This window comes from Etheostoma cragini, chromosome 14 (genome assembly GCF_013103735.1).
Source record: "Etheostoma cragini isolate CJK2018 chromosome 14, CSU_Ecrag_1.0, whole genome shotgun sequence".
Classification (NCBI taxonomy): domain Eukaryota; kingdom Metazoa; phylum Chordata; class Actinopteri; order Perciformes; family Percidae; genus Etheostoma; species Etheostoma cragini.
In genome coordinates this window covers 10,609,390-10,627,397 of record NC_048420.1, presented here as the reverse complement: position 1 = coordinate 10,627,397, position 18,008 = coordinate 10,609,390, and the positions used below count along the sequence as shown (strand labels likewise).

General features: G+C 39.2%; 1 protein-coding gene across 4 annotated transcripts; it reads left to right on the top strand.

Annotated features, from left to right (window-relative positions):
• The first annotated feature begins 1,492 nt into the window (after positions 1 to 1,492).
• On the top strand, positions 1,493 to 18,008 carry ago2 (argonaute RISC catalytic component 2). 4 transcript variants are annotated; one of them, XM_034892915.1, is made up of 20 exons: positions 1,493 to 1,759; positions 3,216 to 3,263; positions 4,440 to 4,620; positions 4,702 to 4,822; positions 4,966 to 5,147; positions 5,600 to 5,736; positions 5,822 to 5,956; positions 6,569 to 6,656; positions 6,779 to 6,926; positions 7,205 to 7,324; positions 8,004 to 8,126; positions 8,618 to 8,751; positions 9,820 to 10,004; positions 10,609 to 10,768; positions 10,917 to 11,007; positions 12,102 to 12,296; positions 13,103 to 13,237; positions 13,674 to 13,775; positions 14,010 to 14,209; positions 15,711 to 18,008. In XM_034892915.1, the coding sequence occupies exons 1-20, from the start codon at positions 1,741 to 1,743 to the stop codon at positions 15,817 to 15,819; spliced, it is 2,613 nt and encodes an 870-aa protein (XP_034748806.1). In that variant the 5' UTR covers positions 1,493 to 1,740; the 3' UTR covers positions 15,820 to 18,008. The 4 variants fall into 4 exon arrangements, with proteins under 4 accessions (XP_034748806.1, XP_034748805.1, XP_034748804.1 ...); XM_034892914.1 differs by having other exon boundaries at positions 13,097 to 13,237; XM_034892913.1 differs by having other exon boundaries at positions 4,425 to 4,620.

Sequence of the window (18,008 nt, the reverse complement as noted above, 5' to 3'; positions counted from 1 at the left end):
TAAAATCCATGCCAACTGCTCTTTGATTGGCGTGTATAAAAAAAAACAGCTTCTCCAACAGGATAATTAAAGATTCACCGTATTTGATCTCATCTTAAAAACATGCTACAGAGAATGCAAAATCAACGCTTAGCCCCCCAGTCGACGCATTTAGTGGTGAACAGCGCCGACCAGTGGGCAACCTGGGGAGCTGCACTCTACGCTCGGCCTAGTGGCTAAAAACAACAAAAATAGATGAGGAATGTTATCACCTTATTAGCCCTAATAAAAACTAAGGACAACACGCAATTATTCACAATAAAAAAACTAAAAGGAACAAACCCAAAGACTTTATTTGGGGCAACATGTGTGAGGATAGAAATCACCAATAACAGATACCTTGTATTTACCATCACACTGTACCAGTATATTGCCAGTAGCCATCATTGTAAATTGTACCCAGTATCATATACATTGCTCTATTATCACTTTCTTTTCACAACTCACTTTTTTTGATAATGTCTCTTATTCCTTTCAATTGTTAACTGTGTATGTAACCAGATTTGGGGTAGGTTACATGTCCTTTACCTTTAGACCAGTGCCTTTATTCCTGTAGCCTACCGCCAGTAGAAATGAAGCAAATATAGGCCTACATCTGGTCTAAATTGTAGGCGTATTGCTTTTCTATAGCTTCAAGCCAAGAACCTCAACAAACTAATTTAGCTTTTTGAACCTTCTGCACACATTGCTATGCCTTTCTTGTATCAATAACTGAACTAGTAAACAGTTACCTGACTTTGGTACCCCGGAAACACTCACACATCGAGGCAACGATTTTTTTCCAGTGGTAATTGCTTGCAATTTTTTACTAACTCGGTTTGTGGTTCACATTTTCTTTTAAACTAGGCCAGTGTTTTATACAGGGTTATGCTTTTTGTTTTGTAATCAGAAAAACTGCCTTTGCTGTTGTTAGGTTTTAACTGCGCCTGATGCGTCTGACGTCACTGAAGAGTTCAACTAACAAGATAGTTCCCCTTCCGATTCCCATGAAACGCTTTCCTTTACGGCAAATTTGAACCGTTTAACGCGTGTCACTTCATAAAAATAAAAGCACGAATGTGTCATAAATGTCAGTTTATCTAAACTGTAAATAATTTACACAGAAATAGCACACATTGTACTTACTATATTTTTCTTTTTAAGTGTCAAGCTTTGATAGATGCCACGAATAGTAGCTTTAAAAAAATGAAGCTATTGCGTGGGTAGAACAAATACATCTGTGAGATAATGAAGCCTATGTGAAACTCTTATGTACTTATACATATATATATATATATATATATATATATATATATATATATATATATATATATATATATATATATATATATATATATATCACATAAGCTTCATAAGAGCATCACATAAGCTTCATAAGAGTAGAAACAAAGCTTTAGGCTGCTCAACGGGACCAAAGACGGAAGTATAAGGGAGGGAAACCTCTTGCCCTGTTTGGGTCTTTTCTGTGCTATCTTTTCTCTCGGCTCCCGTTTTGTGTGTTGGGGGGATGGGGCCGTGCCGAGGATGAGAGACTCCAAATATTTACCACTTGGCTAACTAAATATCTTTATTTCCGAACTGAGCTTCCTCTCTCGGTCTTGTATATACAACTTTTCGACCACGCATGAGTTTAAGTGGAATTTGTCCAAAATAAAGTGGAGTATCTGTACGTCCACGACACACGCTTAAAAACTCGACAAAATGTATTCCTCTGCTGCAGGTAAGTGGTGCAGCTAACATTAGCATCGGCTAAGTGATGCAGCTAACAAGAATTAGCACACTACTTGCAGCATTTAGCTGCTACATTGCTAAAAAACAGTCTGGACTTCTGTCATTTAGCTTACTATTGTTATTATATAAATCAACAAATGCTATGATAAAAAAACATGTCGTCCTAGTCTTAAGTTGATGCAAGCTTAGCTAGCGTGCAACAACAAGAAGCTGCTGTTAGCCAAGTTAGCTTCAACGGTGCCTCGTTTTCTGAACTTGTTTTTACTTAGCTAGCTTGCTACTGACATTTTTCGAAGTGGGATCGACTGGCGTATATTTTCTTGTTAAATCATACAAGTATAAACACGTTGGTCTTTGTTGTGACTGTCTCGCAGTTTAACACTTAATGACAGAGTTAAAGCCATTTTTAGCGGCCGACCATGCTATCTAATCTCATCACCAATCTGAGCTATGGTTAGCTAACAGTGTCCAACTTAAATTTGGTAAATTCAGTTATGTTGCATCGTTTATGTCCACGACGCAAAAAAAATCAACAATCCCGACACCAGCATATTTCTCTGTCAATGTACCACGGGCTTTGTGACATTGGACACAAGGGGATGACGAGAAGTAGGTAAATGAAGTTTGACTTAGGCTAGTTAACATCACAGTTACAGTGTAGGATTTCAGAATGAGGTTTATTGCCAAAGTAAATTTTCACTTGCACATAATTTGCCTTAGAGTATAACATGTAAATGGAATAAACAATATTGCAAAAGTACTGCAACAGTTAAGGACATAATAGAATAATAAAATACAAATTTATCTAAAAGGCACTATAAGAAATAAATACATTTTACTCATTTGGCAATTAGACTATGTTAAAATATTGCTGCTTTTACTATATAAGGATTTATCTCTGTCGTTGGGTTTTTATCCTGAGGATTAAACAATCAGAAGTGTTTTTGAATTGATTAGTTATTATATGGTTTGTTTCTATGCTGCTGGATGGATGTCTGTTGTCTTTTTTGTATTATAATATAAAATGTTTGCGTGTAGAATCAGGCTATTTCCAGGAGGGATGGGTGGCTTAAGCAGAGTTAGATTGGCAGCTTGTTCGATTACTTCTGTGTGCACATTGATAAGAGTTTGGAAAAGTCGCCCTTGATTGTGGGCGATGGTGTTGTGGAAGTGATAAGAGAGCAAGACATACTGAAATGAAGCAAGTGTTTGCAATGGAAATGTACGAGTAAAGATGAATAGCATATGTATGCCTTTTCTTGCCACTTGCAATAAGTAAATTGTTTGTGTTCACTTGTTAATCTGTAAACCTCAATTTCTATCATGTTTTAATTCACTCAATTAAAAATAGAGTATTTTTTTACAACTCTATATAAGTACAGTGTGTATCAGATAAAATGGATTTTTAGTCATTCCTTATAACATGTTATATTTATCATCTGTAGTCACCGAGATGCAAGAGGGACCCCGTTCCTCTGGATCAACAGGCTCTGGTAAGCTTCTCCTCTAGTTGTGCCTTAAACTGGTCCTGTCATTAATGTCCAGTGTAAGTTGCAACATCTGGCTTTTTTTTTTTACACATTGTTCAAACATTACAGTATGTAGGCTACTCATCTGAAGTACAACTTAACCTTCTGGCTGAGTAAAGAAATTGTCCAGGAAATTGGACCCGTGATTTGGTGCTATAGGTGATATTTTGAAGAAGACAATATCTTTCAAAATACTCAATATCCTCTAAATGCACCTTGGTTTGTGCTCTGAATGGCAATGCATTTTGTACACACTAAAGGTTAGTCAATAATAGTCACCATATGATTCTAGGTTTTATGGGTGTTCTTCTGTTTGAATGAACATAGCTGGTGCACAAAGATAAGGCACTGAGGGCAATTGAGTGTGCCTTGACAGTCTCACCGTTATACCTGAAGTTGCAGATATAGCTTCTTGGTTCAGTGATGAAAGCTTAGTGTATTTTCTCCAGGATAATACAAAGAATGGATGACACTTCAAAGAATCTAAACAAACTTCAGATTTGGAGCTGGGAAGGTTAATAATCACATAGCTCATTGATTCCAGCCAATTCACAATCTCAATAGTCACTGTCTGGGGACTGAGCCGACGACCTCCCGGTTACACGCTTGCTTCTCTAACCTTTAGGCCACCACTGATCGCTTGTTGACATGGCTGAACAGGTTGTGCAGAATTGGTTGAGAGATGTCACACACAACATCTCTTAGATTTCTTTGATAAAGGTAACCATTAAAAAGAAGACCCTTTACGTCTCTAATTTGGCACTGTATGAATTAGAAGATTCCTCAGTCATTCCTTTGGTAATGTGTTAACACAAACAATGTTAAACTGGAAAAAAAAACGTATTTTTCATAATGACCAGTTGAAAAACGCACAATACTGTATTTATCAGTGACACTGTAGTTATGTGTATGTATGTGTGTATGTATGTGTGTATATTTGTGTTTTGGGTGAAAACATACTAATTGGGCCTTGATGGGGAATTGTTTGATGTCTGTATAATGTGATCCTAATAATGCAATCTGCATCTTTCCTACTAAATAATACTAATTGGGTCTTGATGGGGAAATGTTTGATGTCTTTATAATGTGATCCTAATAATGCAATCTGCATCTTTCCTACTTTTGACCCCCCTGTTGTAGACCCGCCATCCTCCCCAGTGCCAGAATATGTGTTCAAGCCACCATCACGGCCAGACTTTGGCACCATGGGCAGGACAATCAAGCTCCAGGCCAACTTCTTTGAGATGGAAATCCCCAAATTGGAGGTCTACCATTATGACATTGACATCAAGCCCGAGAAATGCCCCAGGAGGGTCAACCGGTATGTATATATTTCATCTGCAGCCTTTGGCATGTGGTAGATCACTTGTAATGTAATTTATTTGTTTCATTTGATTCTCAGTGAAATTGTGGAGCACATGGTCCAGCACTTTAAAACACAAATCTTTGGTGACCGAAAGCCAGTTTATGATGGGAGGAAGAATCTCTACACTGCCATGCCCTTGCCCATAGGCAGAGACAAAGTATGTATTATTCAGGACAACTTGCAACATAAAAATCTCCACTTTTGAAGAAATTGCCTAAACATTTGTTAAAAAAATGTTAGTCTGAAAATATCACAGCGGTTCCTCTGCTCTTTTTCATTTCTTGCTCATCTATTACACAGGTGGAGCTTGAGGTAACCATTCCAGGTGAAGGCAAGGATCGCAGCTTCAAAGTTTCCATCAAGTGGATGTCCTGCGTTAGCCTGCAAGCGTTGCACGAGGCACTGTCAGGGCGGCTACCCAGCGTCCCCTTTGAGACTGTCCAAGCCTTGGATGTGGTCATGAGACATTTGCCCTCTATGAGGTGGGTTTTCATTATTGAACAATGATTCATGTATGGATGATTAATTATCCCATATTTGTTGTGGCCTGTTATAGTCAAATGACCACGGTGGGTGTTTTTAGCACAATATTGTTAATGACAAATTAGATGTACTTTACTTTGTATCTGACTATCCTTCTAAAGCTTTCAATATGCTGAGAGGTGCAGACCTGCAGAATCACAAGCTACGCAACTCCATTGAAATATGTGATAATCTGCTCGCACAACATGAGTAATTACCCAGTTGTATTCAAATAAACAGAAACCAAATTAATGTACCACTGTGATGAAGGCATTCTAACTGAAAGGCAGAGAGTAAAGACTTTTGTTTTACTGTTTTCTTCATTAAGGGTTTGCTATTTGAACTAGTTTTTGAACTTGTGTTTTTTAGAACATGTTAATCAGGTTTTACGACTGACTGTCCTCTGTTACAGGTATACCCCGGTGGGCCGCTCTTTCTTCACTCCCTCAGAGGGATGTTCGAACCCCCTTGGTGGTGGCAGAGAGGTGTGGTTTGGCTTTCACCAGTCTGTCAGGCCTTCCCTTTGGAAAATGATGCTCAACATTGACGGTAACTTTCCTGCCGATTGCAAACAAGTTGTGTGAATTAAAGTTGTTTCATGAATCTTACCTGTGTGTGTTTGTTTTGTTTGCAGTTTCCGCCACTGCATTCTACAAAGCCCAGCCTGTAATTGAGTTCATGTGTGAGGTCTTAGACTTCAAAAGCATTGAAGAACAACAGAAGCCCTTAACAGACTCTCAACGAGTGAAATTTACAAAGGAAATCAAAGGTAAGTTAAGCTCAGGAGCTGAACTCATTCGATTTTGGAAGTCAAAGCTCACAAAAAGCGTTTTTTGTCATAGCTTGAGAATTTCTAATCTAATTACGACATTTCACTTAAATGTCTAAAAGGATACAATGATGAAGGGATGACATTTAATATCTGAAAGGTCAACATCATATTTGTTCTGCAAAAACCCTTTTTTGCATAATTCAACGGCATAGGTCAGGAACAGAAGATTCTGACCATATTTCAAATTTGGTTGGATTCTGTATTGGTGACACTAATCTTGGATGCTCACCTTGAAACTGTGGTGCTTGTATAGATCTTCTGGTCTGTTGGGTTGAAGATGTGTGTGAAACATGCATGTTTTGCCAAAAATACAATTATTGCCTTTTTTTATTAAATTGCTTCAAAGTCTACTCTATATAATATATGAACCTGGACAGAATTGATGTAAACTGCAACTTCACTGGTTGGCCTAGGCTGTAATTCTAGTTTTTTTCCAGTGAAGAGTCGTGATCTATGTTTTTTGTCACAGGCCATTCAAAATTAGCATTTATTTTAGCTTTTGGTTACTTTTCTAATTGTGTTGTTCTTCATTGGGATTTGTCCTTCCAGGCCTGAAGGTGGAGATTACTCACTGTGGCCAGATGAAGAGGAAGTACAGAGTGTGCAACGTGACCAGAAGACCAGCCAGCCACCAAACGTAGGAAAGCTCTTCTAAACTATCGTGTTGTCGATGATAGTTCTGTCAGATTATATGAGAAAAACAACAGAAATTGCTGTATTTCTCTTCCTCTCAATTTTCTGCTGTATGCTTACCCTTAGGTTCCCCCTGCAGCAGGAGAACGGCCAAACTATTGAATGCACAGTAGCACAGTACTTCAAAGACAAGTACAAGCTTATTCTGAGATACCCTCACCTCCCGTGTCTACAGGTGGGACAGGAGCAGAAACACACCTACCTACCTCTAGAGGTAAGCATCAATAACCTCCTGTAATTTACAAAAATGTCTGTAGAGGAGCACTTATAGAACTTAAATTGTTTGTTTAACGGGCTCTTTGGATGGAACAATCATATGAAGCAAAACTCAGGAAAAATCCAAGACACACACACTAAAAACAACTCTGACACGTTTCGGCACACAAACCTTCGTCAGGGAATCAACCTCCTGTACTTGTTTGTTTTTCGAGAAAGTACCCGATTTAATATTGATTTTCCCTCTGAACCTGTTTTGTGTGTCTGTGTCTACAGGTGTGTAACATAGTGGCAGGACAGCGCTGCATCAAAAAGCTGACAGACAATCAGACCTCCACTATGATTCGTGCCACAGCACGATCAGCTCCAGACCGCCAGGACGAGATTAGTAAATTGGTAAGTTGTTGTGAGATAAAGGTTGATTGAATGCACAGTATTGCTACTGTCACAAACAAAATGGTCCAATATTTAGTTAGACTCAGGAGTTGAGAACAAATTTGTGGCCGCAAAGGAAAAGAACAGAAATGGTTCAAAAATGTGTCAAGATTCGGTCGTCCTGTTTGCTTTACTGATTTTCAAAAATAGGCTTTAGTTGACTGTTTAGGTGAGATAAGAAAAAGTTTCTGCCCATTGCCAGGTTTGCCAGGTTTGATGCCAAGCACAGGAATGGTAGTGTTTGCTGATTGGCTACTGGAGTAGAAGGTTCATGACCTTGGTCATACTTGGCTGGTACAATAGTGAGCTACCATAGTTTTCACACCAACACTGCCACAGCAACACATTGAGAAGTCTGCTTAGAAAGTTAGGCTCATTTGAACTAAGGATTAGGGATTTTCTTTTATGGGGATTTAGTTTTTATTTCCATTTCCATAAACATTTGCAAACAATAGGATTAGGGATACTTATTGGTGTTTTATATATGAATGATTGTAGTGAGACACTATAAACATTTTATATAAAAAGCCTCTTAATAACACGACTACAGTTAAAGGAAAATCTTAACTGAAATCCTAACTTGGTTAAGTTTTTACAGGAATTCTGATGACGTTCAATCAGCTGCTGTTTTTTTATACAGATGAGAAGTGCCAATTTCAACACTGACCCTTATGTTCGTGAATTTGGAGTGATGGTGAGGGATGAGATGACAGAAGTGAATGGCCGTGTCCTTCAAGCACCTTCCATTCTGTATGGAGGCAGGGTATGTTGATCACCAGTTTGGATGTGTTGAAAGTGGCCTGTACTGGTTTTTTTTGTTTTGTTTTTTTTGCATGTAGCTACAACTCCAATTAATTTGTCTGTAATATGTTTTGTTGGAATAACTTCATATTGTGTACAGTGAAGAGCACTTATAAGTAGTGTCGGGCAATTTATTGATATTATATCTATCGTGATATGACGCTAGATATCGTCTTGGATTTTGGACATCAAAATATCATTAAAGGGTGCATTACAGTAAAGTGATGTAATTTTCTGAACTTACCAGACTGTTCTAGCTGTTGTATATCCTCATTACTGTTTACTATTTATCAAATTCTCATTGTGTAAATATTTTATGAAAGGACCAATAGTCAACACTAAAATATCGTTGAGGTATTGATATCAAGGTATTGGGTAAAAAATATTGTGAGATTTGATTTTCTCCATATTGCCCAGCCCTACTCATATAGCTGCTGTCATTACAAATTGCAGAACAAAGCAATAGCCACACCAATCCAGGGAGTATGGGACATGAGGAACAAACAGTTCCACACTGGCATTGAGATCAAAGTGTGGGCCATCGCCTGCTTTGCACCACAGAGGCAGTGCACTGAACTCCTGCTTAAGTAAGTGAGATACATAAAGTGCATGTATTTTATGTCGTCATGTACATGTGCTTCTTGAGCGGACTTAAACATCCCTTTGGGTCTGGGTTTTGTCTATTTTAGAGACATTGTGGTTTCATTTCATTTTCCTTTGTTTGTTTGATAGGGACAGTGCACATTAATCAACCGCAAAGCTTCTCTAACTGAGCCTGAGTTAGCTCAACAAGCTAGTTTTCATCAGAGTAAACAAAATGTCCTTCATTTTCCACATAAAGCATGGGTCTTCAACAGGGGGTCCGCGACCACTAGGGGGTCCGCGGAGGTACTGCATGGGGGTCGCGAAAGTTTTGGTTGATTAGACTTTTTTTTATATTCCCCCCACCCCCCTGCAATTTTTTCCACTAATTGAAATTAAATACACATTAACATGAATTCAACACACTGTAGTAAACAGATAAATGGAGGCAGAAGATGTCTTTCAGTCATCAACGCACACATTCAGCGACACACAGGAGCTCTTTCAAGCTGGGCACCGTTTCATTCACAACACCTGTCCCATCAACGAGGAATCACAATCAGAAATACGTTAATAATCCCAGGGCGAAATTACTTTCGTTACATTACTCCATATGTAATAGAGTGTATTACATATGGAGTAATGTAACAAAAATATTGAATGCGCAATAACAAGGTACATTTACACGTGGCACTATAGGACCAGTTTGATATAACACAATTTTATACAATATATATAATTAGGGGGTCCCCGCTCCATCTCGCCATCAGTTTGGGGGTCCTTGGCCTGGAAAACGTTGAAGACCCCTGACATAAAGTATTGTTAGTCAATAAACATAATGCCTTTATTTTTTGACATGCAGTGTTGTTAAGCTAAAGAAAGCATTTAAGTACTTGGATTCATTGATTTTTGAACACTCAAGTCAAGATACACAAGGTAGCTCAGTGGGCTCACAACCGGATTTGGACTTGTTCTTGCTTGGATGTTTTCCTGTCACTTTCCATTACTTTCTTTCAACCTAAACCGCTTAATCTAACTGAACTGTGAATAAACAACTTCCTAATCTGTCTCAGAGCATTCACAGATCAGCTGAGGAAGATCTCTAGGGATGCAGGCATGCCCATCCAGGGTCAGCCTTGCTTCTGTAAGTACGCCCAGGGAGCGGACAGCGTGGAGCCCATGTTCAGGCACCTCAAGTACACCTACCAAGGCCTCCAGTTGGTGGTTGTCATCCTACCGGGGAAGACGCCCGTTTATGGTGAGGGATCCACTCATGCAGTATATGTCATTTGGTGCTGTATGATTTATATTCCTGCAACAGAGATAACATACATCCCAGACTTTTTTTCAAGTAAAATCCTTACTAACTTCTTTCAAACTGCAAAAAACTTGCTCATTCCACAGCCTAAAGTTTTCTATCGCTTATGTCTGCAAATAATTATTTTGCTTGTTTTATAGATCACTGTCCTTCACAAGTATTTATTTATTTGTAGAGATCAGATTGGCTTTTAGAGAGACGATTGACTTTAATAATAATAATAACATGACAGCATGCAATTAAGGTTGGATAGTTTAAGTTGTCATGCTAACTGACATCACAAATTCCTGATGTTTATACTTAAGTTTTTGCATTGCTTAAAGAAAAACACTTATCCAAATCTGTGTGGATTTGTGTGATTAAAGAGAGTTATATTTTCAGTTATAGTTCATCTCAAACTGAGCAAGTTGTACTGCTTCTATTTCTTTTTTTGGAAACAACCACAATGAAATACAATCCACTTAAAGCTACATTCTTCCTACGGGCTCTCCTATCTGCTTTGTTTTTTATAAATTGATATCATTGGTCCTGATGTGTGTTGCAGCTGAGGTAAAACGTGTTGGGGACACGGTACTTGGCATGGCCACACAGTGTGTGCAGGTGAAGAATGTTCAAAAGACAACACCTCAGACCCTCTCTAACCTCTGTCTGAAGATCAACGTCAAGCTGGGTGGCGTCAATAACATCCTCCTCCCACAGGGCAGGTTAGTGAAGATACTAATGATGAAATCCTGAACATAATCAATTAATATATATTTGTAATGTGACAACTATCAACTTTTATCCCCCTTTTGAAATTATAATTTTTTTGCTAAATTTCAATTGTGTCTACACTCTACATTCTGGTTCCAGGCCATTAGTTTTCCAGCAGCCAGTGATCTTCCTTGGTGCAGATGTGACTCATCCGCCTGCTGGAGATGGAAAAAAGCCTTCCATTGCTGCTGTAAGTAACAACAAAACATGCCCATCTACCCTGCACAAAATAGTTAAAGTTGTTGTCTGTAAGATTTGGGTTAGGTTGGTTCTAGCGGCAGCTTTGTTGTTAAGGTGTCGACTGTGTGTCATGGGTAGATTAACGGCTCTAACTTGCGCTGTACCTTCACATGCCCCTGTCCACACTGATAACAGTTAAGTTTTCAGTTCTCGCTAAGAGCTACAACATCTATCAATATACAGGCCGTGTGGGGACACGTGCAGCCGTGGCTGGGAGGCAGCTAACGGCACTGCCAAGCTCCACCTGGGCAGACAGAGAGAGACCAACTGCTGCTGACTGACATATAAATGTCACTAACTGTGCACTGAATTTTAATTTAGACACTCAGATTGTATTACTTGAAAAAGCAGCAAATACAAGCACTTTCATCAGCGGGTCATATGCTCAATCACCATTGTTTTAACTCACGTTTTGACACACAGGTACTTCTTAAACAATTAACTACATGAAAAAAAACGGGATTTAATACAAGTGCCATCTCTGCAAGCTCTTAAAATCCCCCAATTTAAAATACACATTTTAAAGTATGTTTAAAAGAAAAAACTATACTCTGTTATGATTAATACTGTAACGTGGTTCCCACCTAAAAAGTAAGAAAAAACTGAAAAGGGGCTGGTAGTACATATTCTCTTTCTGCATAATTGAGAAATTCTGGCTCTGACCTTGCCACGGTTGTATCACGGTTCCCGCTGACGCAGCCCGTTTGAAAAGCTCCATGAGTGGGCAGGCTGCTCTGGTGGACAGCTGTTTTACAAAGACTGGGCAGCCTAGTTGAGTAGTACTTGTTTTTAGTTTGGCCATTATTTATGAGCCAGGGAAACGAAAATTTGGTCATTTCTGCACTCTGTGTGCAGTTGAATGACAATTTAAAAGCTATCTATCTAATCAAATCACATTTTTGAGTGGAGGGAGACTTTAAGTTTCTTTCAAGTACGTAATTGTTTTGTTGTTATGGCGGAACAGGTCATTGTGTGGCTGAGCGGCATCCGAAAACCCCACAAATCATACCTTTCATTTGATCCTAAATTATATTTCCTTTTCAGGTCGTTGGTAGTATGGATGCCCATCCCAGCAGATACTGTGCCACAGTGCGGGTGCAGCAGCACCGTCAGGACATCATCCAGGACTTGGCCACCATGGTGAGGGAGCTGCTTATCCAGTTCTACAAGTCCACCCGCTTTAAGCCCACCAGAATCATCTACTACCGCGATGGCATCTCTGAGGGTCAATTCAACCAGGTGATACACATATCAGGGATGATGCAGAATAAATTATTAATATAATTTTTTTTTAACAAGTATGTTTCTGGTAATAGGGATATACAGATTCAAATGTTTCAGTCTTGATACCCATACCTGGGCTTTAGGTACAGTGTCAGCTGATACAGATTACTAATCCGATGCCAGTTTTTAATTAAAGGAGAATTCTTGTCGATTGCAACACGTAGCTCTGTTTGTAAATTTGGAGTCCTGTCCAAAAAACGAAAACAGTCGGTGCAGCCTACACCGTGTTATCCTCCTGCTAGAGTTATCACCCAACAGGGCTAGTTTTAACTTGTCTCCTGCTAGTTGTAGTACAGCACTTACTTTAAGCCTGTTGGGTGCTAACTCTAGCAGGAGGATAACACTGTGTAGGCAGCACTGATTGGTTTCGTTTTTTCTCTGACAGCACTCCAAATTTACAAACAACTGAGCTACTTGTTGGAATTGATCGGAATTCTCCTTTTAATAAGCTGTATGCTTTACAATGTGGATGGGACTGGAATCATTCTTTTATGTGTAAGGCAACATCAGTATGAGGTGCACCTGAATGCAGCTTGAGTTTACTAGTGGGGCACCTGAACACGCCATAAGTTTACAAGTGGCGCCTGAACGCACCATGCAGTCCCCTCCACATGCTTTACCGTTGTTTGTTTGTTTAGACATTGGCCATGTTAGCAGCTTGCTACCAGCCTGTAACAAATACATGAATAGATGAATGAAGCAAACTAAACTTAACCAGCTAACTTTTTACATATTCATTTTTAATATCTCTTGAGATGCAGGTCCTTCAGCATGAACTGCTGGCGATCCGCGAGGCCTGCATAAAACTAGAGAAGGACTACCAGCCTGGTATCACTTTTGTGGTTGTGCAGAAGAGACACCACACGAGACTCTTCTGTATGGACAGAAACGAGAGGGTCAGTATTGTTATTGGCTGAAGTGGGAGTTTTGTCAGTTTTCTAGCAAACCTAACTAAAAAGATGAAGGAGCACAAATACATTTCTTAAACCACTGTTTTGGTACTTAGTTGCAGTTACCTTGTAAACGTGAACCAGCATTGGAAAGATATCTTAATCCAATGTTCTTATATTGGGGAAACTAGGTAATCTTAAGTAATTTGGTGACACTAGCGCACACACCAGCATTCAAACCTGCACTTGTAAATGGAATTCACATATCTGGAAATTGACTTTTCAATAATAACAATAATAATAATGATAATAAAAAAATTGTGTATAGGTCAAAATCTTATGTGGTTTATGTTTGCTTCCAACAAAATTTAAGTTTGTTGTCCAAACCTGTAAGACAACCATCTAATCACTAATGCATTCTTTGATACATTTTTTTTTACAGGTTGGGAAGAGTGGCAACATTCCGGCAGGCACCACAGTGGACACCAAAATCACTCACCCATCAGAATTTGACTTCTACCTTTGCAGTCACGCTGGCATTCAGGTAAGTTCTGAATCAGGAATTGAGGTAAAAAGTGAAACTGTGCCTGTGAATATTTTTAGAAAGGAATTAGCAGCATTACGGTTTAAGGTCAGATTTAATGGCTTTTGAATGTACATGAAAAATAAATGGATCATCGGCCAAATTAGCCAATTGCATAAGACTGTTGATAGCGTAGGCAGTGTTTCCCCTCGTGGACAGAAAAGCAACACTGTCGTTCCTGATCACACCTTGCAGGGTACCAGCAGGCCGTCTCATTACCATGTGCTCTGGGACGACAACCACTTCTCTTCAGATGAACTGCAAGTCCTAACGTACCAGCTATGCCACACCTATGTACGCTGCACCCGATCAGTTTCCATCCCAGCACCAGCTTACTATGCCCATTTGGTGGCATTCCGGGCTCGCTATCATTTGGTGGACAAAGAGCACGACAGGTAAGTTCCAAATCACATACTGTTTTCTATTTGCTTTTTGTACACTGTAGCTGCCCTTGAAGTATGTACTGTTGCATGCAGTATTCATACAATTCAGACATACTAATTATTGACTCTCTTGGTCAAATATGTGCAAAGAATTTTGGGTCAGAATAGACAGAAAAGCATGCTGGCCTGCGTACTACAAAATCTGACGCGATGCAATAGGACATCCTGGAATTTTTTGGCATACTGCATTTGACCCACTATGTATTGGGGCGTAAACAATCTTTTTTTGACATACTAAATGGTTTTTGGGGTATTGGAATGCAGGGAATGACTCATAACCATTTCTTGAGTTTTCCACTTTTTGTATTCTGGTAAACCGAAACTAATGAAACTTTAACGTAAACCCTTAAAGGTCAGGTGTGTAATGTGTTTAGTGGTTCATTATCAAAATCTGTGTTGCCCGTTCACAAACTTGTCCTTTTTCATTGATATTTTCCACCATCATCAATTCCAAGTATTCCTATTGGCTTGATATTTTTCATTTCCATTTGCCTGAACTGGGGTAGACTCTCCGTATTCATGCGCCATCTTGAAATTCGTTAGCCGGTAAGAGACATAGGATACACTGCTCTGCGTTTTTGCTGTCACAAGATAAACTGGCAGGGGCTGCTAATGCTGCTTAACCCATTTGTGCCGGATGATTCGCGCCGACACATTACATCTACCGCCGGTTACTGTGTTGCGCACCGCTGAACCTCCTGCCGGCTGCTGCGTGGCGCAGCATTTTGTATTCGTCAGTCTTTTCATGACGCGTGCAGCAGAGAACGCACAGTCATTGGTTCAATTACACTCGAGGCGGGTCTTGTTGGCTATTTAAAGCCGTGTGACCAACAAAATGTACTGTAGTTTGCTGAAAATAATGTCAATCAACCAGACATAAATGTGCGTTTGCTTATGAATTTTTGAGAGACGAACGAGAAAATGGCTATGACAGAGGAGAATTTTGACAGCGAGGGCAGTGACATTGAGTTGGAAGATAGTGAGGAGTTTGGGAGGGAGGATGTGGTAGATGATGATGAAGAAGTCCTGGATGATCCTTTGCGCCAAGCAGCAGCCGGCAGGAAGTTCAGAGTTGCGCAACACAGTAACCGGCGGTAGATGTAATGTGTCGGCGCGAAGCATCCGGCACAAATGGGTATTTTCGCTTTCCAGCCCCGGCAAGTTTGAAGAAGGAAATGTAGAGGACCACAAGTATTCAAAATACAAATTTCAGGAACAAGCGTCTTCTTCTTTGCCCCGAAAAAGAAAAAGGATATTGAAAAGACCCAAAGACCTTATTTTTGAAGCTTGAAGGCTACCGTACCTGTAATACGTATTTTGAACTGCGCGGTGCGAGAGAGTTGATTGCGATATATGATCTCAACGCTAGATGGGAGAAATTCCTAAACATTGGATCTTTAAACAGTTTTCACACTTGTGTAATTAAACTTTTTTTTAAATTCTACTGTTTCAGTGCCGAGGGCAGTCATACATCAGGCCAGAGTAATGGGCGTGACCAACAGGCTTTGGCCAAAGCTGTTCAGATCCACCAGGACACCCTGCGCACCATGTACTTTGCCTGAGAGCACACAACCCCAGGTTGCCACGGGTGAGGGACCCCACTGACGGAACACACTACCCCTTGCTGTCTTACTGTCAGCTGTGGATATCATCACAGTGGTTTGACATAGTGATCTCCTTACCTAACATACCTGTCCAGTTACCCATATGTCGACAATTGTACTTCAGCCCTTGACCCACCCAAATCAAGCCAGCTATTAGACTGTAAGCAGCAAAGGCATCCCTCTTTCTTGGGGTTTGAGCTGGAAGAGGTTTTATTTACATCTCGTGCATAAGTGTGTGTTTGTATTTGTTGTAGGGAAATATGTTTCAAAGTATGAAAGGAAAAGGAAAGGTTTGTACATAGCATTTTTAGAAAGAAATTTACACTTTCTAAACTAGTGGGCAGTATCATACATTGAGGTGATTTATAATTTAGAAGAAGCCGTTTACCCTCTTGTTTTTTATTGTATGTTAGGGTCTTGGTGCTTGAAGGGAGAAGGATCAAATTAATCAAAATATAAGGGGGCCTGTTCACTGTTTATATGCCTAAAGATTTGCTCTTCTGACACATTATTTATCAGCCAATCAAAGCAAAGTGCACTGACCAAACTGGGTACTTCAATCAGGACAAAAGTACCTAATATTTTGAGGGTAGTGTGATTCACATAGGGCACTATGTGATGAAAAGTGCCATTTGAGACCACCTTTGTGTTGTCATTTCTGTGCAAAACTATGAATTATTAGGCCCACATTTGCTGGGTGTTCAGTATTTGTCCTTGATTGACACTGATGTCCATTTTATGCCAAATCTGGTGACAAATTACCAAAGGATTCTTTGCATCAGATTTGTTATCAACCCTTGAACCAACACTTAGTTTATTCTGGATGAGGGTTCGAAACAGAGAGATTGAAACAACAGCAGCTGTATCCCTCTTTGCCTCTCGTGTTAGCCTGAACTGAAATAGTTTCACCAGTTACCCTATTCCCATGCTAAGACATGGTGCATTGGGACCGGTTCCCAACACCTTTCTGATGTAGTCTGAGCCTGTTGATAAAACATTAACATAGAGTGTAACTTTACTTTTTTTTTTTTTGTCCCTTTGGTTTTTAGTCTAATTTCATTTGATTCAGTTTTGTTATGAATATGCATGTAGCTGACTCATGTTTAGACACTTAGGCATTTGTGATAATTGTTTATTTCTTCCTTTTTAATATTAAGTCTACTTTTATGTTTTAATGTAAACAGCAGGATAGTGTTTTCTGCGGTGTCTTTGTCATAGCGGGATATTTGTGTGGCGTCCCGATATCCAGCCATTCGGTACAGTGGAGTGAAAGCTGCAACATTTTAGAGTTTTACTGATTGAAATTCCCTAAAAAAAAAACATATATACATATATATAGTGTTTGCTCTATGAATTAGGAGCAGTCGTTGCACAAACGCTTGAGTTTTATGCAAATTACTTTTTGTGAGTCTTTATACTATATAATAATGTTGGTAATAAGGTATATTTTGAATAAGCTTTCAGTGGAGGCTGCTGAAAATATTAGCAATTTTTTTAACAACCGGCCCACATGTAGTCTAAATTAACACTGTCTATTTGTATACAGATTTTAAATGCAATTATTCTCTTGCCTTGTAAGACTTACGGTCTTACTTCAAATAATTCTAGAAATTTCCTAACGTCCCACCTAAGTTGTACTACTAAGTTAAGCTGGCGAATGTTCTTATATTCTTGATTGGAGGCGAGTAGTCTATATTTTCTAACTATGCATCATTTTTAACCAAGAGATTTAGTAGTGGGACATCTCACATAAATTTGGTCATTTATAGAGGTAGATAGTCAGGGCTTTTTTTTTTTTTAGCATGTTGCTTTTAGTAGCGTTTTTTTACTGCTTATCAGCGTCTTCATGCCTTTCTAAAGGGATGAAGCATTTGTGGTCATTTGTAACATTGTAGATTTTATAGCCTGAAAATTCAATGTATCCTTTGTAACACAATCTTTCTTAGCCAAACAAGATTACTGACTTTTACATGATTAGTATTCTAAAGACATGGAAGCACAAAAGGACATCCTGATTCTAGGTGCTAGAAGTTTTCACTGTAAACCACCTTAAATCCTCACTGGACTGGTCAATGAGGCTTTTTAACTTGTATGCTTAAAAAAAGAAAGAAAAAAAAGACGCTTCATCATTTTGATGATCTTTTCTC